Source organism: Ruditapes philippinarum, unplaced genomic scaffold (assembly GCF_026571515.1).
Source record: "Ruditapes philippinarum isolate M1 unplaced genomic scaffold, ASM2657151v2 ctg331_1_1_1_1, whole genome shotgun sequence".
Lineage (NCBI taxonomy): Eukaryota > Metazoa > Mollusca > Bivalvia > Venerida > Veneridae > Ruditapes > Ruditapes philippinarum.
In genome coordinates, this window is record NW_026855427.1 from 436667 (window position 1) to 463097 (window position 26431).

Consider the following 26431-nt stretch of genomic DNA (forward strand, 5'->3'; position numbering starts at 1 on the left):
GACAAGGGAACAATGAGCTTAATGTCACTTTAAATATTGAGTTGTACATTTAAACAAATCTAAATTATATAATACGGATTTTACAATAAAGCTATAATATTTTGCATGTTATAGCTAATCTTACATATTGTAAAATCTATTAAACAATTGCTAACATATGAACTTCAATATGTCCTTGCATTGAACAGTAAATCTTTAAATCAGAATCTATGTCAGTGAAATAAACGTTTCTTAGATGCTTTGTATATTGAATTCTGAGAAAACTTACATTATCAAGTATTTCATACGCCTTCAGTTAACCAATTAACTAATGCAGTTCATGAAAAGATAGACATCTAAGAGTTTTTACAGCTTAATAAAGTATAACAGTTTTTATCTCAGTTTCAGAATTTCTTTCTCCATGACCGATTGATTTCAATGAAGCCACTATTGATATGCTACGGTTATAATTTTACATTCAACTTCTTGCATTTTGTCTTTAAGGGGAAAATTTTATCGATATTTAACAATCGGCATTACATCAACGCTTTTGTGAGAAAACTTTAAACTATCTGCAAAAAAAGAGGAAAATAGTTTTGCATGGACATTGACTCTAAGAGAAACGGTATTGTTGTTTAAACTATTGAATAGATTGGTTTACTTTCCGCTTTTGTTTCTAACATGAACCCAAACACATGGGAAATATCTGAAACGATTCCACTAAATTTATCCTATACGGGACATTTACTCGAGCGAAACACTATTGTAGTTAAAACTCTTCAATGGACCGGTTTACATTTTGTGTTTGTCCTTCGCTTGTTCTCAAATAACTAAAAGGATACATCAATAAAAATATGGAAGCACTGGAAAATTAATAGCTTCGAAACGGGACGCCAGTGGTAGGGATTTTTATTTATAATAGGATATTTCAGGACGTGAGAATTAAGTATCGTGTATGCAACTATCGGGTTTATTTAGAAGCAAGCACTACATTGTTTTGTTTTGAATTTGATCGCAAAGAATCGAATACGCGTCAACATACGTGATTTCTGTTTTATGGAATGGATGTTTTTATATATATTGAATATCAATTATCATGATATTCAACCAAAGCGGTAATTATTCGCCTTTCCATTTCTGTATGTCCAATTGCGGCTATTATCGACGGTATAACGTTTTATATTGGCAAGTATAGACTGTGCACTTATTTACGAATATAGTTTTATGGAACTAGTCTAGAATTACTATCATTGCCGAGTAAGTCGAGATTAAGGTATAAAGAATAAATAACGGAAAATTAAAATACAGTGAATCTTTAGGTATTCTTAAATATATGCGGCAGTTTTATGTATTGCTCTTATTTCCTTAAGACCAAACAATCTTGTTATTTCTGGATATTGAAATCTGTGACAGGTGAATTGTTTTAATGATCATGAAATCTAAATATAGGAACGGAACGCTTGAGTGAATGATGCGCGAAAAAATAGTTTCTTGTGAAATATGGATTTTTATTTAATTGCGTGCTGAATGACTTTTTATAGATTTAATATATTTTTAATTTGTTGTGTAACAGAAGTAAGAGGGTTCTTTCCCTTTCTACAATGAAACTGCAAAACCGGAAATTAAAGGAATTGCCAGGAATTTATCAAATTACATTGCTATGACCTAGCAAATATCTTCGTATATTACTTTATTAATACGACAAGAATATGTAATGGCAGTGAATGTTTCTGAAAACAACTTTAAAATAACATATTTGCAGTTTTGCTCAAAATTGGATGCAGTAATAAGAAACTAGGTGTGTTGATATTAAGCGATGCACCTGCCATACATGAAAAACATTATATGAAATAATTTCTAGGATTTATTAAATGTTATTAATCAAGAGAAGATTTACTAAAGTTTAACAAAATATGATGTACTCACATAAAAATTTACTATTAATAGTTGTACGGTAAATTTGAAAAAGGGAAAACAACAAACAAACATACTTCAAACAAGAAGTGTTTCGTAGAATTCGTATTGGCGAACAAGAGAGACGTACAATTTTGGAAACATTTTTAAAGTGTATTATATCGCTTTTTTATGCAAACTGTATTTTGTGAGTCAAAATAGACATATTCACTTTATTAACATTTAATGCGGTGCCTTATTTGAAGACATAGCAAATTGACAGGCTGTTGTTTGTTTATGCATTTTAGTATTAGTTTCCTTGATCAGATTACTATTAGCATAGTTCTGTATATTATCAAGAAACAGTTGATCATAATATTCTAGTTTTTACATGATCTAATTGGACGGAATTGGATGAAATTTACTCCGAACTGGAAAGCTTTCAGTAAAAGATTACGGGTCGAGCTTGTCGACATGCACGAGTATTCGAAGTAAGTTTTATCTTTTTTTATTATTATTTTTATTATTACCTTACGATCAAACTTTTAAAATTAGTGAAGTTTTTAACTCAAACATGCTTTGTAAAGCTTTTCTTAAAGATTGGTATTGCTAACTGCCCTATAGGAGTGGTACCAAGTGCCAAATTGGAATGGTACCGCAACCAATACAATATTATATAGATTTTTTTTCTTTTTTAAAAATTATTATCGAAAATAAAGTAAGTGAAATAAATACGAACTATTTCATATATTCATTGATTTTGTTAACGGAGCTTTTCAAAAGTTGAAAACAAATGTAAAGTAATATTTTCATAGGTTTGTGAGAACAGCTTTTTATTTGATTTTATGTTGTACGTTTCTGTTGTATATCATCGAATTATAATTTGAAGAAACTCTAAAATGACACCAGCTGGCCTGATTCTCTTAAAATTGCAAAATCGATTTTGTTCATTATAAACTTACAAACAGATACAACTGTATTTAAGTAACATATTGTAAATAGCGCGTATTCAGTTACATATATAATTAATTTCATATATAAGAATCGATTTTGGGGGAAAAATAGTTTATACATACAGCATTTTGCTATTTTGTGCTATTTCATTTTCTTAATCTTTAATTTATTGATTGACGAAAAAAATAATTTGAAATGAAACTAGACATGTCATTGATTTGGAAAAAATAAGAAGTTGATGCATGTACAACATTTTGCTATTTTGTGCCTTTTCATTTTCTTATTCTTTGATTTATTGATTGACAAAACAAAGATATCTGAAAAGAAACAAGACGTGAAGTCGAAAAGAAAATGCTGGGAAAATGAGCATTGTCATGAACGAAATAATTCTGTGAAAAAAATCTCCACAATAAAATAATTTAACAGCAGAAAAAAGTGACAACAGGCACAACATCTGCTCAACAAAAGTAATCTTAGTCAGACAAATTAGAAAAAGCCCGTATCCAATTGTTTTAAGTTTACAATTTTGTCACGAAACTTAAACTTCTAATTTGTCAAGAAGCTGATTCTTCTTTAACCGTTGGAAGTCCTGAAATTCTTAAGACAAGTTTTCTCTTAAAGAATTGAACTATGGAAATACCAATACATGACAACGTCTTGTAAAGTTAAGGATTCACTTTGTTGAAATTTAAAGCGATTTTCAGATAGGACTTGTCTGTTTTATAACCCATTTTCAAATACAATTGGTCTGTTATAAAACCAATTTTCAATACAACTGGCCTGATATATAACCAATTTTCAAATATTGCTATTTTTATATAATTGGTCTTTTATATAACCAATTTCATTTTACGCAACATTTTAACACAACTAGTATATTTATGCAATATAACCAATTATTAATTACGACAAGCATATAATATAATCACTTTTCAAATATTACTGACCTGTAATATAACCTAATTGCTTATACAACTCGCTTGTAATATAACCATTTTTAATACACCGCCCAGTATATAAGTATTACTTATAATGAAGTACATAAATACATACGACAAAGTCATTACTTAATAAATAATCATGTCCCTGTAGTTTAAATCATAAAAACTAACTCGTAGTTCTCATATGTTACAAATTTATTTCAAACGTACTGTCTTGTTTTGTTCCTTGAAAAAATCCAAGACATTCAAGAAAATGCCGAGAGTTTTTCGTTTTCGTGAAATTTAACCCGTAAAAACACTGTTGGAAGGAGCAAATGAAACTTGAATGCCCAAATATTTAATAAAATTATGTATAAAACATAAGTGTAAAAAATAACACATAACTGTATCCTAGTTACTATTTTCAAAGAGAAAAAAATAAGAAAAGAAATATTCAATTAATTAACTTATTTAAGTGTGCATGCATCATCAAATGTTTTCATTTCAAGTACGCACAAATGATTATTCAATACACTGTCTTAAAATAACGCATAACTCACGTGATGCATCATCGAATGTTCTCATCTTACTTACGCATAAATTATTATTCAATACACTGTCTTATAGTAAAGCATAACACACGTGTGCATCATTAAATGTTCTCATCTCAAGTACGGATAAATGATTATTCAATACACTGTCATATAGTAAAGCATAACTCACGTGTGCATCATTAAATAAAGCATAACATAATGTTCTCATCTCAAGTACGGATAAATGATTATTAAATACACTGTCGTTTAAAATTAGAACGTAACGCAACGCACAGGATCAACAATACCACAATTTCTTTTCTTAATTACGCATAAATACACACATAATTGTGTATTCAATACACTGTCTAAAAATAGTAGAAAACACACTTGCAGTTTTCTCCCCATGACAGACATATATTTTAGATGACAAATGCAACATGACAAGAGATCATATAAATATCAGTTATCAGCAACTACATGGTCGGCCAGTTGGGAAATTCCCATTCTTAAACGCTGAGTATTGTTTCTTATAGATTGTTTAGTGTACGAGGACTTGAGCAGAAGTGTTTCCCTTTACGGAAAACAATCGTGCAGAAATTTATATGTAGCTTTCGCATGAAATTATTATAAACTACAATCAAAAGAGTCCAAACAAATGAAAGATGTTTTCCTATAAAAACAAATAAATGGGCACATATGTTTAAAAGAAAATAAGAGAGCAATGTTTATTTTAAGTTAAGAATAAACCTAATTTTAAACCCATTAAAACGTTTCAAATCACATGAAATATTATATTGCAGATTAAAATGTTTTCTTGTAAACAACTGTAACTTTACCGGATGAAAACTTTTTATTCGAAACGCTGTATCTTTAAATAAAAGCAGTGCTTCTTTAATTCTCTTTAATGACAAAATTTGTAACACAGCCCAAAAAGTAAAAACAGTCATTTATGGCTAAGAAATTACAATTTAAGTGTCAAACACAAATTTACATTATAGGGGAAAACAACTAAAACAAATATTTTCAAAACAGTCCTGTGCCTTCTGTTTCTATTGCTTATGAAGTGTGTACGTACATTTATAAAATAATGAATATACATGTATGTTGAAATTTATAATAAATGATTAACTACTTTCCATTTATAACTTTGACGTAACAACTAAATGAAAGTGTACAGGGATAATGATATGGTATAAACTGTACTTTTCCATTTTCCCCCAATATATAAACCACCGTATTAGAGCAACGGTGCAAAAATGCATAATCTAAGCCAATGACACTTAATTTCCGCTTGTAAATGAAGTGATATCAATAGCAAATATTACAAAACAAAACTTGCTTTCTCGCCTCTAAATTGAAGAAAGGGGAAATTTTCAGAAATTAATTTATTCCTTCGGAACATGTTACACTGGAGAACAGATTTCATTTTTTTTTCGCTGTGTTTCTTTGTTTTCTTTTCTCTTTTTAATAATCATAATCCCATCTTGAATAAACTACTACATTGCGTGAAAGTAATTTACAAATCGACTACTCCTGATAGATTAGGTTTCAACTAATAATAATCCTAGGAAAAATAGAAACATTGCTACAGTTGTTCGTCTGATGTCTTTGATGAAGTCGGAGGGGAACAGTCGCCGTAAATTCATTTTACGATACTTGTTTCTAACAATTCCACCGTTTAAGTATAGACGATTTCCAAATTCATATGTATACAACCTTACTTTTGGGACTTTAAAATAATCACTTAAAGCAAACTTTTACTCTCCAAACTGCGCAAGCGAAGAACAATTCAATATACAATATTTCAAAAAGATACATTAGATTACAGATTTCGTCAAATATAATTCTAATTTATAATATGTTAAACTTTTACGACCATTTTTACGTTAATTTGACATATTCTAAAATTTACAAAGTTGTTTGGATTATTAATCATCACCACTCAAAACTTTAATTTTTTATAACGGAAAGCTGTCCCATTTCAAAAACGCCATTATTTTAGATGTAATACTTTCAGTATATTTTGACAAACAGTTAATCTGCTTTACAATGATAAACCATATATTTTTTTTTAAGTTTAAAAAAGTAAAAACATATTCAAAATCTATTTCAGGAGTGTGACCTTGACCGTTTGAACAATGTTCTTGTAAGTTGCCTTTCACTTTATGTTGTTTTTGACCATTTAAACAATAACTTATACGTCTCACAATTTTTGTTTATTACTGTTCGTCTGAGCTTACTGATCAACGAAACGAACAATTTTTAAAAAAAATCCTAGAATCTCATATTTTCCCCTCCTTCTTGTTATAAAACTGTGGCCTACTTTCTCAAGAAATGCATAGTTGCCCACATTTTATCTGATATACATGTGTCCACTAATCTAAGCATAAGGAACGACAATAGTTTTAGTAAGTTGCAAGCAAGAACTATCATTATATAACAAAATAGAATAATAATTATTGATTATAATGTTTCATGTTCGACTTCGTAAACAAATTTTGTCATATTTTAAATATTATCAAGAACCTTATATTTAATTATTTAAGATTCTAAGTTTATATCACGAAGTTATATAAGCGAATCAACATGCCTGAGAATAATATATTATTTTCACATTCATTTATGGCTTTTAAAGACTGAAAAATCCAACCAACGTGCAAATTATCGTCTGTACAAATATAGTATAATGGCACAGAATTGTCTTCTGTAATACGACTTTAAAGGCAACAGTATGTGTTTAAGATATTAATAATTCTATTATGTTCAATCCCTTTTTGTTCAAAACTTCGTTGCCCACGCAAGACCATAGATGTGAAATTGTTGGTTATCAAAGTAAATTTATAACAATATGAACTTTTATATATTAAAAAGTGTTCAGTACCTTTATATCTAAATGGTATATCTTTAATTTATGAAATTTATTAACATTAAAATGATATTGAATAATATATTTTTACAAATTCTAGTTACATTTCTAATCTCTATACAACCTTAAAGCCCTGTGAAATTTAACAGTATGTATTCACCGAAAAAATATTTTAGTTTTATGGAAACAAAGACTTCACACAAATCAAAACATGTCATCAGAGTCTGTCTCAACTATTTATGCTTTTAATTTGATTCAGAAACTTGCCTTGTTCATGTGTTTAAAGCATCAGCAATGTAGACGAGAAAGAAGATGTATATCCTATGTGACACCGCCTTTTTTTTAAGTTTGTTTCAAGAGATTAAACACTTATAACCATGCCCATTATTCTCTCATTTTCTGACTGTACATGTAGACACAATTTATAAAATGGATCATCTAAAGAATCCCCAAGAGACCACATGAAAAAGAGTTGAAAGATTTTTGTCTTTATTGTAAAGCCTTTTGCAGAAACCCGGCTTCTGGGCACCGTGGGGCCACTCATATGGGCTTTTGTGTTTTGTATAATATTAAAGCATAAAGAAAAATGCCGCTATTTTATGAAATGGTTGATTTATTTTGCCAGACTGTATGTCATTTTTGTCGTATATGACTAGAATGGACGAAGAAGAATTAATTTCCAAATACAGAAATGTAATACTTTTGGATTTTCCTGACAATTTTCAGTATCATATTATTAAATGATTGATTTAAAAACTGTTTCTATCGAGCTCATGAAAAGTTCACGGAATCTATGACAGTTAAAACTGGTTAGTTATTTATAAGAACTTAGTTTGTTAATGTTAGATCACTATGTAACTTAATCTAGTCCAAATATGAACTTGGCTTATTATAAGCTGTATTTACTGAAATAAATACTTCATTTTTAAAGCCCACAAATAAGTACTTGCAACAATGGTTACTTAGTGACAGCAGCACTTAATATTTATAAACTATAAATATGAATGAAACTTTTAAAATAACATATGCTCATATTTACATATAAGAATTGAAAGAACTGTATCAAACCAGGCCTGTAGCATTATGATATTGCCGTGTCAAGCAACGTTAAGTAGTAAACATGTTCACTGTTATAAAATATCCAGTACATAACATTTAAATATTAATTCAATGAAGTTTAATATGAAAATATATTTCTTTAATATTTGAAGATTTTGTCCGTTGTACTCAGGGACCTTACTATAAATGTACCACAATGGTTATACTAGAGCAGTTGTAAAGTCCATTTATATATTGTTGATGTGTTAATAAATAGCTGAACAAACTGATTAAAACTCGGATCATGTTCCTTGTTAAGGACCCTTGAATGATGCATACATTTTCTGTCTTGAAACAACTTCCATATGTCTAATGGAGTCAGCGACAAATGATTATTTCGAAATAGTAAGTGAGTCACAAAAATGCTAATTCGTGGTTCTGATCTCATATTTCTAATAATGCGATACACTGGATACGCCTTCAGATGATTTTTTTCTCTTTCATTTCTTCAATAAAAGCCCACCTTTAGAATATGAGTAATATAGTTAATATTTGCAATATTTCATGACGTATTGAAAGATTTGATCATTGATTAAATAATTTTATTAAGTCAAGTTCCGACGGCATTTCAAACAGTATCAGTCATTTTCCTAACAAAGTGCTACGTCCAAATGTCTTCACGTTAATTAAACTTGTTTTCTTTAAAAATTTGTGTCAAACACACAGTAAAATATATCATGTATGAGCTAAAGAAACATACTTTTACAGTCTTCTGGCACTGAGCGTGTACCCTTGACTATCTGTACGTCGTAATTGCCAAACGCCCTCCCTACCTTAGCGTATCATAAGTTTGTATAAAAATTAAAATTATCCTATTTTACGAGTGGAAATCAATATATTTGTTTTACGTTTCAGTTTTGTTTACATTGCTGACAGTTTGTTTTTATTTTACTCTGTGTTTGTTTACAATGTAACAATATTGCCAAATATAAAATTGTGCGCCGTATTGTTTGAGTTATTATAAAAAATAGTTAAGATCAATATCATGACAACGTTCATTAGACAGTCAATATCACTATAATGTCCATTGCAAAGCCATACCCCGCTATCATTGCTAACAATATTATAGAAAGCCAGGCGCCGTGAAATCTACAAAGAAAACCTTTACCATTAAAATACATTACTTAAGTAATTCTGTATTAATTCTATAAAACTAAATAATTGCCTAAAATAAGAAAATCATTTAAAATTTAAGTCGCTACTTAGTTAAACATCTTTGTATGTTTCTTCAAATTGATGCAAATTTATCAAAATGTAACTTTACATGTGGCAATACTGCGATTTTGTCAATTTGAAAACAAATTACACTCAAAGAGAAAGACTGAACATGGCTTTTATAGACAAGTGGGCTTTATTTGGAGATTAACCTTGTTTTTCTATCAATGAAGGGCTGTCTGAGAGTGGCTTTTATTTAAGGGTGATCTGTATTCAGAGGTGGTCCTTAACACATGTTTGACTTCTGAAATGGAATTTTAATTTGTAAAGCAAATTTGCAAACACTTATTGTAACAGTACAAGACAGAAGTGTATTAAAGACTTTATAGCATTATTGTAACAGAACAGAACAGGTGTATATTAAAGACTTTATAGCATATAGCTCAACGTTATCATAACAATGCATTCATGCATATAAATTATACATAATAAGAATTTACATTGTAAAAAAGGTATCTAAAGTGAACAATTGAGGTAGTTCTGAGAAAGGTCATTAATAAAGAACTTATCTTTATAATAAGAAAAGGCAAAATACGTTAAATGATTAAAATTATTTAAGTTTGTACAAAAGGTTCAGTGTAAGATTTTTCTATTGCTTGTGATTATGCTAAATGTTCAACCATTTTTTTTCTAACAAATTTTTAATTTTCATCTTTCCGAAGGCTATTTCTCTTATACTTTTCTCCTTTCCATATATATCAATGTATCAAGCTTAATATTAAAATGGTGTGGTATAAACTGCATCTTAAGATATTATGTATATGGATTTTATCTTTTTTATCCGCGCTGTTTCAAAGAAATTGTTTCATTTCACGATGACAAAGCCATTTACCATTTTTTCTTAATATCTTAAAATTGAACACTTGAAGTGCTGCTTTTTTATGTTTTACGAGAAAATTTGTGTTACATTATTGTTTTCAAGTTTCTAATTTTAGCTTGAGGAGCTTTTTCTGTATAAGACACACACACACACGAGCGCGCGTGTCCGTATCAAACGAATTGTATTTTTGATTTATTACCTGCAATTAAATTTAAACACGTGATGGTAACATGTATGTCGGCCTTAAATCAACCATATTTTATCATATTAATCTCTTTATCGTGGGCGGAATTCACTTTCAGATCCATTTCATTTATATTGAGGCTTTAATATTTTACAACTTTATGGAAGAATGAAATAGTGTTGTTATGAATTTTTCATGTTTTACCAATTCATCTTTGCCGCAATTTTCCACAAATTGCTTTTAATGATTTCCTATTAAAACCAACATCTGAGAACTGATATGTTCGGCATGAACTGTACAATTGTTACCAGGTTTTCTATTGTCTCGTCACTGTTTCAGGATGACATAATGACGGCTTTGTATCGTAACATCTGGTTTCTTCATTATGTCTAGAACATTGATTTTCACTCTTCTTTATTTATGAACATTTTAACTGCTAGCTACACTGTTTTTATGTTTGTCAGCGACTTAATTAAACCAGCACTACTTTTTTACTTTTGTTTAAGTTGTATATATATAAATATATAAAAATATATAGTATCACATGATCCGTATGTACTCCAAGTTGTAAATAGAAACAAGGAACTCTTTTCGCGAGTAAATAACAAAATTTTGTATTTTGGCTCTGCTTTATCATCTGTTAATTCAATATCTAAAATACGTTAAAAGGAATAGGTATTACAAAGCAGTGGTAATGTTAAAGCCCATTTAAATGAATATTTGATACTTAGAATGTGTCAAAAAAGAATTGATTCCCATGAACGAAATCCAAATCTGTATTACTCGATTGTTCAAGAAACTTTAAATGTGTCTTCGTTCCGTTTAAATGTATTTCACCGTCTCGTTAGAATATATTTGATCGACTTTATTTATAAGTTCTGAGATGTTTAACTGAAAATTGTTCACTTTCTCAGCAACTGAAAGTGACGTGGGCTGTATTTCGTAAGAACAAAATGTTTAAAAATCATGCCAGTAAAAGTTTCCACTTTTGACTTTGAAGACATTGGGAACTTTTATTTTTCTGACATTTCGAATCTATTGATTTTAATATATCTAGTGACAATTGCTACGTAAGGCGGTGCTAGGGAGCATGAAATATGTTTTACTCACATCCTATAGTCTGTCATGACGGGAAACAAGTCTGCAGTTTTCATCTTTTTTCCCCCTTTTTACCTGCTCTCGAGTGATTTCACTTTTCAAGATTAACTTTACTTGTGATTGATTGTGGTGGTGATTCATTTTAAGGGCATTGCCTTTATTCCTTTTAGTTTTTGTCCTTCTGGATATTTTCTTATACAGTATAGGCGTTTTTATGGAGAAAAACACATAATCTGATATTAAACAGACCTTGTCCTAGGAGTGAAATTACTCGCGATTGGTTAATTAAATATTTTTGGGATATATCATTTGAACGATTTTAACGGGAATAATCAAAACTGCTAACAACGATGTTTACAGGTCTGTTCTTTTTCAAATCTAAGAATATTTCCTAACTCATAAAATAAATTGAAATATTGAAATGTTAAATGCAATATGTAATACTGTTTTCTCGAAAAAGTAATTGTGCTTATTAGTTAGAATATCAACTTTAAAAACTATCACACTTGAGGAGTAATATTCCATATTAGTAAAACAAAGTCATCCGAGTTATTTAGATTTTGTAGGTAAATATGTTATAATTGTAAACGAGTAATATAATGGGGAAAAAAACACGAAAAGATTACAAGGCGCAGAAAGGAAGCAAAGTCGGGGAATCAAAGCCATTCAATTTTTACACTATTTTAAATCTAATCATGGTCAATAAAACGTTTGTTACTTTTGGTACAATGCCATATTTTCATAAAATCTGATGCTTCAGATGAAAAGCAATAGAAACATAATATAATCGTTAAATTTATAATTAACAGTATTATAACGTAAATTAAGTATCATATTTTTACTAACGCAAAACCATTTCCCGGTCCGTAAATTCTATAAGCTACTGTTCTTCTATTTCTTCTTTTTTGTGAAATTATGATACATTAGTACGCTATTTAAACACTAAATTACTACAGTCGGGAGAAACAAATCTCTCATATAATGGATATGCAAACTATCGTTATATCTAACAAAGATATTCCAAGCACAAATAAAACCTCTAACTAAGTTATGCCTTTTGTAGTTTCTCTATTTAAATGGAAAAAAAAATCACGTAATATAATAAATAATTCAGTGGCCATTTTCCCTGATAAAACTTGATATGCATTTTGGAGACTTTCATGTCACAGACTGATTTTCATTGTTTAGATATCTGCTTTCAAGGCATATTAAATATGCCATAAATGGTATATAATACATATCTAAACGATACTTTGGGTATTTATATGTATTAGTTAAACAGACGAATCCTATTACACGAATATGGCACGTAGAAATGTTTTAAATAAAGGCTTTTTATCCGTTTGTCTAAATGCACTAAGATAAGTTCTTGTACCAAAGTATTTTGCGTTGTTATACACGAACAAACGTATAGATATAGATAATTAAATCATAGGAGTATTCAAAATTTTCAGGGGATAAATGCTCAGTATTGACAAAGTGCATAGCAAATTAAGATAAAAATGGCCATTCAATAAAATGCAACAGTAATAGAAAGTCAGTTTTCTGTTTACCGTTTCCCTATATATAATCCGAATACTTCGATTAAAAGTAGTGAACGTCTTGAAAATAAATACATTGGAATATTGAAATTTAATAGGTCTTATTTTTGCGGATTGTATGATGTTATAACCTGTGAAAGATCTATAATGTAATTTTTATTTATTTGTTTTGTTATTGAATAACTACAAATACATCAATCTGTATCACTTTTATGACAAATACACAATAGAAAACAATGATTTATCTGAGGTTAGAAACATCAAATCATTTGTTTGAAACATAGTTTTGTATTCTATTTTTACTTAATTGTAAGAACTGCTAACATATTTTGAAGAAAAAGCAAATACACAAAAAACAAGTTTCTATTGATATCACTTTATTGAAAATAAAACCTATATTCCATTGCCAGCGATTCTATCTTAAATTGAAAAAGTCTACCTATTTTAAATATATTAGTTTTTATACAGAAGCTGTCTTTTGGTAAACTGGAATGAAAAAAGATTTCTATTCAAATTTTATTTAAAAAAAGAAAAGATTTTGATATATTAACGAAAATTAACTGTTGATGTGATAGGTAGGTTACTGTGCAGATCATCAAACATTTTCCGTTAAGTAGCAATACGAATTCACAGATATTTGCATCATGTCATCCTTTTCAATCTAAAAATAGACCATGTATTTCAATCACCGCATTGAACGTTGAAATGTCTGTGAGAATATTTTCTATCATTGAAACAAGAATCTACGATATAATTAGTTTTTCTCGACATACATATTACATGAGGAACAATGATAGATCATAACGTACAGGTATCGGACATTTGCTTGATAAAACTCACAGCCATTATGAAGGCATTGTTAATTATTCAACGGATTAGGCAACCACGTGGCATCCCGTTTGAAAACTGTCTCAGTCCTTTGAAGAGACTGTTGTTTCATACACAGGTTTGTTAATTTATGGATTGCAATGTCTCTATATTTTTTTCAAATGAAGATTGCACTATTATGTTAAATTCTAAGCTGATCGGTCTAATATAAAGATATAAATATGAAGTCAAGTCTTTGAGAATTATTAGTTTGATCTTTGCTTATTCTGATTATCAATGTTTCACACCGTCGTTAATGTTGCGACTCTGACATTCTAAAGAATGTTGTTAACGATTTACGCTTGCGTTGTCCCATCTCTTTAAATATTCATTAACTTAATCCGTTTTGTGACGGTAAAGTCCCGTCATGCACTGTAACTCCTCTTTGTTAACACTGACGTAGTGCTAGACATGTTTCAATTCTTTTAAATATATGATACCTGTGTCGTTGTTTTTGTTCATATCTTGCTTATTGGCATTTATTCCTTTGAATGTATTCATAAAATGTCAACAACTATAATTCAAACCATGTTTGTTAATTATGTTATAATGACGTCAAGTGGTATACATTTTTAATAACTTATGCTACACGCTTTCTTTGTTTCAGTAGCTCAACTATTAAAAGGTAACACTATGTGTGAAGAACTATTCACAAACAGAAATATTCGCTAGAAAGGGTATATACAGAATATAACAAATTGAACAACATAATGATTTTACATAATACAAATAATATTATAATTTAAGAACGAATGACACAGGAATGACGTCATCTTTAAAAAGGACGGAATGTTTCGAAAAATACTCCTAAACACATCATTAATAATGCTAATATAGAGCGTGTATAATCTTTAAAACACAGCTTTCCCTTTAGGAAGTGAAATATAATGATTACACCGTATGTTTTATTATTATTATTATTATTATTATTATCATTTTGTTTTGTTTTCCTGTTCAGTGATGATGCATTGTTGGTTTCTTGAGATAGTTTGCTAATATTGTTTATTGAACTGCTAAGAATGCTTCATGTAGGACCCAATATGACAAAGGATGAAAATGTTTCAACACGGTTGACAGTCACACTTCCTTGCACGTCATTAATATTGAATAGGAACTAATACACGTTGTGTATGAATAAACTAAAACAAACTAATATCTTTAATCTGTATAATCGACAATGCATTCTGTTGTCAAAAACAATCCTGAACGTATATAATTATGTCCCTAAAGTCCAAAGGGTTCAGTACATTTCTTTAAATTGATACTGGTATGTAAATGCTTGTTTTGTCTTCTTTGTTTGGTTATGAATTACAATGTAATGAGAATTATTTGAAGAAAACGTATCGATAAATGTGACCTTTCCTATAATTAAGTCTTCATTTTTTTCTTTTCACTAATCAAATCGAAATTCCTTCATATGAAATACAATAAGTCAAGAAAGCTTGTTTGCAAGTTTATCAGAATCAATAGGGATTGCCTCTGCACACCGCTTTTAAATATTAATGCTTTAATTAAGTTTTCTCTTGTAAAAACAGGGATTAGTTCTTATTTTATGTCAAAAGAGAATGTGCCATTGACGTTCCTAATAGGAAAATGAAACATTGATACTTTTCTAAGAATGAATAATTAATGCAAAGGTAAAGGTGTTTAAGACACTCATCTATGCCATTAATTTTCAGGCGTTATGCCTACAGATGTATTTGTTTAGATTATAGGTATTACAGATGTACGTCTGTAAATGTGCAAACATAATTTTAAATTGTAACTTTTTAACTTCCATCTAAGGTTTACAACAAATACTAGTAATCAATATAATCAGCATTTTATCATAAAGATAGTAAATAATGGCTGCATGTCATGTTAAATATTAATCTTTAAAGTTAATGGAGAACGACAAATATATTCAAAATAAAATTACAATGTAAATGGTAGTTTTGTTACATGTAAAAATACAACTAAACAAAAACATCTATTTTACAAATAAATCAGCTATAGAGCCATATTAGAATTTTTTTTATATATTATTATGATTAGTAAAGTTTTATTTTTACTAGTACATAATGTTTCTTATTTGAAAAATGTTGGGATTAACATAGAAATATCATTTAAGTTTACTTTATTTCTTTTAGCAACTTGGACAAATAATTACACCAGCATTACAATAAAAAAATTCAAAGAAGGTCGTGCTCATGGCTTCTTGTAAAAAACACATAATTGATAAGACAGTTCATAACGACAAAGCCTAAACAAATGCACTTCTATACCAAAAGCAAGTATTTTACCTTTGTGAATATTCGTATTTTCAAATATTCCAACTTTAGAGCTATTCTTCCACGTTACTTAAGGTGAAATGACTATTTGTTCGTACTTTGTTTGTTCGTATATCTAAAATATTTAAGATTGTATTATGTCTTATGTCCGCTTAAGTTGACTTAATAATATGTACTGTATGTAAATCAATAATGATTTCACCTATTCCTTGACAGTACAATAAGATTTCTTTTATAGACGATTACCTTTTTTGAACTATTTATAATTATACTGCGATAGTCATGAAATTTTGGGATATAATATAATGTGCTTCTTAATTTTATATCACCAAGTATGAGCATAGTGAAGCGATATTTATATATTTTATCCGTGAAATTCAGATTTAATTTAGAGATAACCGCTATGTTTAATGGAATATTCCCCTATCGCCATATGTTTTATGCAAAGTGCTGATTTGTCATTATCTGATTGAATCTTGAGCCATTTGTCAAAATGTTTATCAATACCTTTCATTAAATTTTTCAATTAATTTGTGCATCGAACAATTTTTAAAAAAATATCAAGAAAAATATGGTGTTTTAAAGTGTCAAATATATTATTAATATCAAATTTTAATAATTTTAATTGAGCGACATCTATTCAAGCTTTTGTTAACATATTGGATTCAACATGAGGAACAAAGTGGTGATTGTAACATTTTAAAAATATTACGACGTATTCTCAGCATTTTGTCCGCTATTCTCTGTTTGTATTTTGATTTTAGCCTACTTTTCATGCATCACTTTGTGGAAAACAGACTTATATCATATATAGAAAAGAATTGATTTACATTCATTTGCAAGAAGCCAAACTTGTGTCTATACATAAACTAGACAAGTGTATGCAAATAGTGTATACCTATTAAAAATGCCAGGCCGTTAAATTTCTAAAGCTGATGCCGGAAGGGTACTTTATGCGTTCATGGAAGCGATATTTCTATTAGAATCATCACATAATAACCTAATACAATATATCATAATTGATCGCCATACATGTCACGTGGAATTATGCGCAGATTCATCTGATATCAGAGTTGATATTGACATTTTTATGTACTTTTATTACTTAAAACTTTAATACTTAAAAGGTGCATTGACAAAACGTGCAACATTGATTTCAATAATAAGGATATGACACTTTTATGTCTTTGCATGCTTTATGTTAAGAGATTGGTTCTTTCTTGTCGTGCTTTAGGTTGGCAGTACATGGTATAAATTGTTTTTGAAGTTTGTCTTTTAGATAACATGCTAAATAATCACATTACATGGTACGTCCTATTGCTTCTAGTTTTAATTGGTAACTACTTCAAAGGGTCAGGACAAGTACGTATATCTTTAGGCTTCGGCTCAACTTTAATTGTGTCTGACATGATGACATGCAACTATCTTTTACTTCATATGCCGCATGTTTTAAAGTTTATTAAAGTCGCAAAGGTGTGATGTTACAGTTTGAAGAGTTTCTGGCTATTTTTTTTTTCGAGGTGTATGCTCCAAGGTGTGTTTTGCACGGCTCTTCATTTCCTAAATCTAGGTCAACTTCGACTTGAATCTAACCTAATTGTCACTTTTGTTCTTTATTGACAGACAGACTGTGTAATTAGTTTATTGTGCAATAAGGCCAATGTTTTTCCTTTTTTACTTATCCTTTTTGTACCCGGCAGTATATTTGATACATTCAACCCACTCTGAAAGGTTGTGAAGCAGGTGGAGAGAGACTTGACTTTCTCGCTCCTTTCTCCCGTGCCAATATAAGGTAACAAGTGCATATAGGTCATTACAAAAGAAGTAAAATATATCGATAAAAGAACTTGATTTTAAATTACTCTACATATAAAGCGTTTTGACGTATGACGCAAAAAATGTCTCTTTCTAAACATTTTTTTATAATAAAACGAATTATTCATTGAAGATGACAAGAGCAACCATTTAGTCGACATTGAATTTCATGAATGTCATTTGCTCTCTCAAATATTGACATCATCGTGAGTTTTCAAACACCCTAAATGTCTTTACCTCTGAATACGCTGAAATACACTTCTAATAATGTATAATGCCATCTTTAAATTTAACCGTTCAAAATATCAGAACAAGATGTTGCAAATAAGAATTCAGATGACACTTCAAATCTCATGTGGTTCCACAAAGTGAAACAATGAAAATATAAAATATTTATATCCTAGTTTCACTGTCATCTAGTTCTCCTCTTAAATATAACAGTTGGAAAATTTTAAAGACAGCTTTTTGTTTTTTATGTAGCAAGTAAAGAAAAGTAAAAGAAAGAATTGTCTTTACGGATAGTGTTTCAAATGTAAAAATGTATCCATTTACATTGTAAAATACGTTTTCACCATTTAGATATGTTTATCATTTCTCCTTTACACATTACAGCGAAAGGAAATTGAAATTGAATAACTCAATAAGGAAATAAAGATATGACTGAAAAATAACTCTTTTATGAATACGTTCTATACGCTTAGCAATTACAAATTTAGTAAAACTTTTGTTTTCTATTAAAAATCACTTTCTAACGAACGATTCTTGTAAAAGTTTTGCCATTTTTCTTAACCATATTTGATATTATGTTCGTATCATATTACTGACACCATGTAGTTACTGGCGGAGAATTAATCACACTATATGTCTTTTTTGGCAACGAAATAAGAAAACATAACATGAAAAATTACTTTAACGCGTGTAGTTTAGACAATAACATCACTCAAAGGTTAGAGGTCTCTAATTAGAAACCCCGATACAATGAACATTGTTATATTCCCAAAAAGCTTTTTTTCTCTTTTCGTTATTTTTCAACAGAATCCATCCTTAAGACAATGGTTATAGAATTAGATTTCACGACACCAAAACACAATTCTATTTCCTTTTATCATTCTGGTTTTAAATGTATAATCACTTGAACATTTTCAAACAAAATACTTCTAGTTCAATGGCCGACATACTTTATTTATCAAACGAACAGCATAATTTACTTTTCGTTTAGGCAGTTTTCAAATAATTTCACATTTAATGCTATTTTCATTAGGTGTTATTGCATCTCAAATGTTACTTTTATATAGTTTAAACATCATAGAACAAATATTTGCCGTATGTTATGAAAAAATTATTTATTTCTGAATGTTAATGTTAAGTGTTTAAAATGATAAATTATAAAACATAGAACCCGTCCATTAAAGTATGTAAGATTTTAATAACTCTTCAAATCACATGTACCATATCATTTGACTATTTCAATATTTGTTTTGATCGTTATTTGTTTTATTTTGTTATGTTAAATCTCGTTTAGAGGTATAAGTTAAAGCAGTCCCTTATAAAACATACCTACAAATGTGTCAATTAAAATATATCATTTTACTTCATCTACAACTAAGTTAACACTTGGTGTACATGTACATTAAAATACATACTTTTAATACAAGTCATTTCTATCGGATAGACATGTGACACACCTTACTACCGATTTAATAAGATATTTACATTATAAGTATATTTAAACATAAACTTTTATGTAACTTTATATTTTAAGTGAATTAAATTATGCATCTAACTAATCCCCTATTACAAGTTTTACTTTATAAGTACATCTTAACATTTTATGGTTATAAATATGCGTTACAGTTTAATTGACATTTTCATTTTAAGCTAATTGAATATACAAGCAACCTTGTTCATTATAAACCATCCCAAAAGTTACAATCCCGTTCTGGTTATTAAAAATATTTTTTATAGTAAAGTATATTTATGTGATTCTTACATAGATATGGCGATGACATATTTGATTGGTTATTCTATGAAACAATAATGCTCAATCAATCATGTGCCCATGTATTATGAATGTTGGCATTTTACATCAGTATTTTATCGTGATAGTGTACGAAATAAGAACCAAATATCCGCCACTAAATAAACACAGCAAGCAGCAAAGCAATCTAGAGCCACTGTTACAAATAGCACCATTAAGGTGTAACAAAATATCAAAAACTTTACAAAGATGTCTATGGGTCAGTTTTATCGCACCCTGATCGTCTGAAAATAGCGAAAAAGTAAAAATTGTTCACTAACAGTTAGACAGAAAACAGTGTGGTCCCATTTTCGGTCGGCGTTAGAATCGATCTTATAACGTATAATAAATCATATGGTTATGACAATAAACAGATTGTAGACATATAATAATCTAGTTTTGCTAGATTATAATTAAATCCCTAGATCATATTATTTTGTTTACATCAAATCATTCAGTTTACATCATATATTGTCGCGTACACCAACACCGAATATAGACGTTAGAAATTATAAAAGTAACGCTTTCGGCGGAACGATATTGCCACACCAATGCCGAAGTAAAAGAAAGAAATAGTCTGGTAGTAAAAGCGGCGCTACATACGATAAATCATTCATTGTTGAATTACAATATTCAATCCTTAGAACTGACGTTCACACCCTTTATTTTCCGGAACACAAAAATCTCAGTGCAATAAGGTCATTTCATATTTTAAAATGCATCTTTTCTGATACAGTGTTTTGTTACCAGAAGTGGTTTTATGCAAGCAATCATGAACAACATTCATATTTCATTGTTATTCAATTAGGAATTATAAACATGTAATATATGTAATTACTTTTATATTATGTTACAATCAATACTGTGTGGTTTCATTAGATGTCCGGGAGCATTTAGTCCAGCACTTTTAAGTGTTGAGAATTGAGTACCACTCAAGCCGGTGCTAGGGGGCATGCGAATGTTGCACTTTTTCATTATCGCTCATGTACAGACTCAATCAAACCGAGTCTGCACTTTTCATGTTTAATGCTTCCGAGGGAACACTTTTTTGAAAGATATATATTAAACATTAAATAGAGTTTTCTGAAAAATTATAAAAGTGTCATAAAATCATATTCAAGAAGCCATGTTTTTCGAATATGAGAAATTGCGATGAAATTTCACAAAAACATTGAAGCAGGTGTCTTGTAATTGCAATGGAAACCATGTGATTTAACATATATACATGTCATATGAGTATCCTAGTCACCATGGTGACACTATAATCAAAATAGCATCATTATATTCCATCAGATTTCAATTTAAAATTTTATTAAAGGATATATATCAAGGAAAGATGATATGTTGAGAGTAAGCCAGTTAATAGTCGACCTAATAGAATGTGTTATAATCCTAATTCAGGAAATTTAACTTTAAAAATACATTATCAGATATAGATATTTACATGGACATTTCATACAAATGTTTAGTTTTATCTTTAAAATTCTAACTCGTATTCATTTTGGTCAGACACTTAGAATATATTACATGAAATTGCTACACGTTATTGCATATGAAAGTCTCTAACGAAATTAATCCAATAAGAAACATAAAAGTGACAAAGAAATTTCCTCTAGCAATAAATGCCTCTACTTGCAGATTTCCTATCACATGATAATCAGTGAAGAAATTCATTCTGAAATATATAACCATTAACAACATTGTTAACAGAAGAAAAAGAAATATATTAAACATAAAGAGAATTAAATTTGAAGGTAGCACAAAAAAGCAAAATATTTAATGAAACTATTTATGCAATGACACTTTGTTTCGCAGTATATCCTTTGGAGGGTGGCTTGTCTTTCATCTTATTGTTTCTCTATGTTCCCAGAAAGTATTAGTGTCTTTGAACCGCCTGATGTAGCATTTAGGAACTTTGTGATTTGGTGTACCTTAAACTTGTTATTTTTCTGTTAAAAAACGCACACCATCAAACTTTATTTGTTTGCGATTTGTACCAAGTATATTGTGATCATTCCTCTAAATCTGACGCCCTTTTGCTGACATTTATAGCAAAATCTAGGACACTTGCAGTTGTCTTTTTGTACTGATTGTTTTCAATTACAGATTTCTGAATACAAACCAAAAACCTAAGCGTAGCAAAAATTCCAGGAATATTTTTTTTTCTATATTAAGCCTGACACTAATATTATCAATAGCTCCTTGACGTATAATATTTCAAAAGTAATTTAGTTACAATTATTGTCGTCTTCAAGCAATGAATATCTGTTGAAACAATAAATATTTACATAAAATGGTATATATTTTGTGTATGTCTTTATTGATCACTCAATCAATAGGGCAATGCAGGAGGGGTGTATTACATTTGGTAAGAATGTCTGTCAGTATCTTTCATTACATAAAATACTTCTGAGATAATGATAAACAATATTCTTTCAAAAAGATTTTAAAATTCTGGAATGGAGAGATACCCCGACAGCAATGAAAACAAAAAGATAAAGTTCAAAATTGCAGACTTTGTTTTTCTGCAGTATCTCTTACGCCCCCATGCACCTATTATATCCTTTTACTACTGAATTTCTAAAAATAACCTTGTCCAACTTCTATTTCTTGAAACTGTCCATTATAGATGTTCGGAATATGGAGATAAAAAATATAACGTTGGTCAACCAAAGTATAGATCAGTATAAAGGGTTGTCAGACTGTACGGGTGTATAGGCTGGCCTGGCTCTATACTTTTGGCAAAGGCTAATACATTTCGGTACAGCAGGTTAAGAGATAGGCGGTATTTAAGTCTCAACACAAAAGGTGGACATTATTCAAGACTAAAACCTATAAATACAGTTATTTGCATATTTTCGTATTGATGCTCTTATTTAATAAATATTTAAACTTTTCATAACAGTGTTCTGAATAATCAAATATGTTCTATATACAAAAGAAAGTAACTGTTTAAGGAATACAATTACCACAAGTATTGTAGAATATCACTTATCAAGTGCTTCTGTACTTTCACTATGCCATATATTATCTCTTGAAACATTGATTTAGACCACAGAGGTTCATATTAATACGGGCACAATCGGTAAAGCCAGTTAAACTAGTCACTGTGCTAATCTATTACTTTGACGTTATAATTCTCTTTTAAACTGTCAATGAAAACATCTTTAATTGCATCATAAAGCTCTTCAAATACCATATCAAACACTCTTAACAAATAAATAGAGTTTAAATACATAAGCATTTTGGGGGGATTACAGAATAGAAGATGCGCAAGAATATGCAAATGCTGATCTGGTATAAGTCGACATTGTATTGCGTTATATTGAGATCTTTTTTATAGAGACTGACATTTATAGCTTTCATTTCTGCGTTACCAGACAACATGCTCATTGTCATCAATAATATAATAACATGTACATAGGTTTCTTAAGAAACAGCATCGTGCAAAATGAAATTAATATTCTTCTGCAAATAGCACGTTACATCACTGGCTTTAATTTCGAGTAAAGTTGCCATAGTAAAGAAAGCATTCATAATAAGTTATGTCATAATCAGTTTTCAAATATTGAGTTAAGGCTTATAAAATAATTCATAAAATCAAGATAATATTTCATTTAATCTTACATAGAAATAAACCAGTACAGTATGGGTAGTCATTTTGTTCTAATTATATCGCTTGCGTCCATTCGTAAACCATTGAGCACGTTCAGTAACAAGGGAACCTACATGCAATAATCAAAGTTCTTAAAAGTATTGATAGATTTTCGAATTTTGAAAATAATATTGATAGTATCAAGTTTGTTGTTTTTAATAATTTTTACAGGGCGTGGAAGTAATAGGTCCTAATAAAGTCATTAAATTCTACAATGTGGCCCAACTCAACTTGAAATTCTTTAAAAACCAAGGATTTGTACGCGTTCGAAACAGTCATAAAAGCTCTTGTCGAATTTTACAAAAACATGTATGTTTTAATATTTCAATGAAATAGCATTCAATCAATTGAAATAATTATAGCTAATACATCTTTTGTTATGATTTATCTAAATTTTACCGAACTATAGTGTTATGCGTATGCATGGACATTGCAGTTCTTTGGATTTTGCAATCGGAAACGACGGCATTAGAAATCGATATCGCCTTCTTAATTGTTCGATATCATCTTTCAGTACGATATTTATTGGTTTTATGGCCGCAAACTGATATTTTTCACACGGTATGGCTTTATTCTACTTCATTTAATATATTATCAGCATAGCGACGGTGACAGCAAAAGTGTCCAGAGTTCAAATACCAGTCAGCCGACATTTTATAAGTGAAGTTAAAATCACTTGCATACATGGCTGTTTAGAAAGACAAGACAATAGTAAAAGCATCGCTGTTGAAACTTTTAAAAAAGAAGTTGCGTTATTGATGTGAATTGATAAACTCCTCTTGTTCTCCTTTTTTTATTTAGCTTAATGATAAGCTCAATTGAAAAAATATATAAAAACATGACTTATTTTACATAAAAATTGACATTAAGTGCAAAAAGTGGAAATAAATTTTAATGCGAAGTTCTAACAGAGCTATATTTTCTAATTTATCAAACAAATAATGTCTACAAAGAGTATAATCTTAAAAAGTAATTTCTTTATTCAATGCCCGAAACGGTTACAGAAAGATTACTCCAATCGTAGGATACCGGTCTTACAAAAAATATTATTCTTCATGATACTAAATCTTTAAATGGTCAGACAAACAGTTTTGAATACACTCATATAAAAACAAAACCATATTGAAACTAACTTAAGCTATAGTACAACTCGAAATTATATGAAGGTCATCAACTTTGAGGAAGATAAGTTCGTAATCAAAAGTTATAGATAATTGCACGAGGGACAGTAGAACGCAGTTCCAAATGACCATTTAACTTGACGTGGACCTGAAAAGCAACTGGGCAATAATTCTCTAAAACTGATTTACCGATTTAGATCATTCATGAACACAGCTTACTAATATTGCAAACATTTCTGATGTTACAACCCTTATATACATTGATTTGTATTATCTCCTAAATTGTGTTGATTGGCACCAACCACAAGGACGAAATCCGAGAATCACCGAATGTGCTATCTGAAAAAAGTAATTTCATCATGATCAACATCAACTGCCAAATAGGAATTGGAAGAAGAATTCCCAAAATGATGTCTGCGGTTATAGAGAGTGGGGAAAGGAACACAATTTTAAAGATATTCTTGTGTGTACAGGTTTTATAAATAGAGATAAAATGAGTCCCTTATGTACGCCTAAACACGGCAAAAGTTAAGAAGTAAGTTTTAATATAGAAGTTAAATGAATGAATGAATATAAAGAACTCGTCAAAAGATTCCAATCTGACAAGATATTTGTGATTCGTTAAGTACCAAATTTAAAATGTTTATTTTCCCCTATAAATTACTTTATTATGGTCATAAGAAGTAACACATATAAAGTATGATAGTCAACTTTTAACATTGTCCTGTTCCTCTCACGAACAAACTCAACGTATCAACGGATCTATAATTTGATTTTCACCTATTTCTTCATGCTTAATTTTCATTGCTCTTTATAAATTTCCCCTTTTTTCCCATTTGAAATGGACAGGCAGAACAAAAATAACAGTACTGCAAATGTGCATAATCTCAAAGACACATATATATATTTCTTGAAGATCATTTTCATCTAAAGCTTTTATATCCCCAATCAATAGACTGAACCTCCTGACGAGTTAATTCTGAAATAACAATAACCTGTATTGATTCTAATCACTATTGTGCAGTTATTGTAATGAATCCCAGCATTCAGAAAGGGTTTGGGTCGATTTCATTTTTACCCGATTGGTATAATAACAACTTTATCGTGATTCAATACGTTTTTAATTTACTTAAAATCTAAAGCCAACATGAACATCTGAAATGTAACATGTTCGAGAAACTTGCTTATGTAAGCCTTTTTTTGAAAAGCCATGTTATAACAATGGATGCTTACAAATTTAGAACAAACGTAATTTCACAAATTTTAAGACAGAAAAAAATCACTTGGTAGTTACCTACGCCATAAACTACATAATTGACATAATTTGAGCTGACAGCCTTTTACACCACAGGAAGAAATATGTTTGTGTTTTATCTCAAAAATTAAAGCAAAGAAACTGAAAATGTGTCAATGCCTCAGCAGTACTTAAGATAATTGTACATAAAGTAAAGTGAGTCCTTAAGTCAGAGTTTAGGAATTGTTTGTTTCAAAAGAAAAGCTTATATATGTATTATTTAAATTGTATATTGGACTCAAAGTCTTACTGAAAATTTTAAGTAATATTAGACACAGGCTCTGAAAA

At 29.5% G+C, this 26431-nt stretch overlaps 1 protein-coding gene across 1 annotated transcript in view; it reads left to right on the forward strand.

Moving 5' to 3' along the window:
* The first annotated feature begins 601 nt into the window (after positions 1-601).
* The window catches only part of LOC132743292 (innexin unc-9-like), a 114640-nt gene continuing 88810 nt past the window's right edge, over positions 602-26431 (forward strand). The window contains exon 1 of the mRNA XM_060731830.1: positions 602-2363. Within this exon, the coding sequence (XP_060587813.1) occupies positions 2287-2363 (77 nt within the window). The 5' untranslated portion in view covers positions 602-2286. The remainder of the gene's footprint in view (positions 2364-26431) is intronic.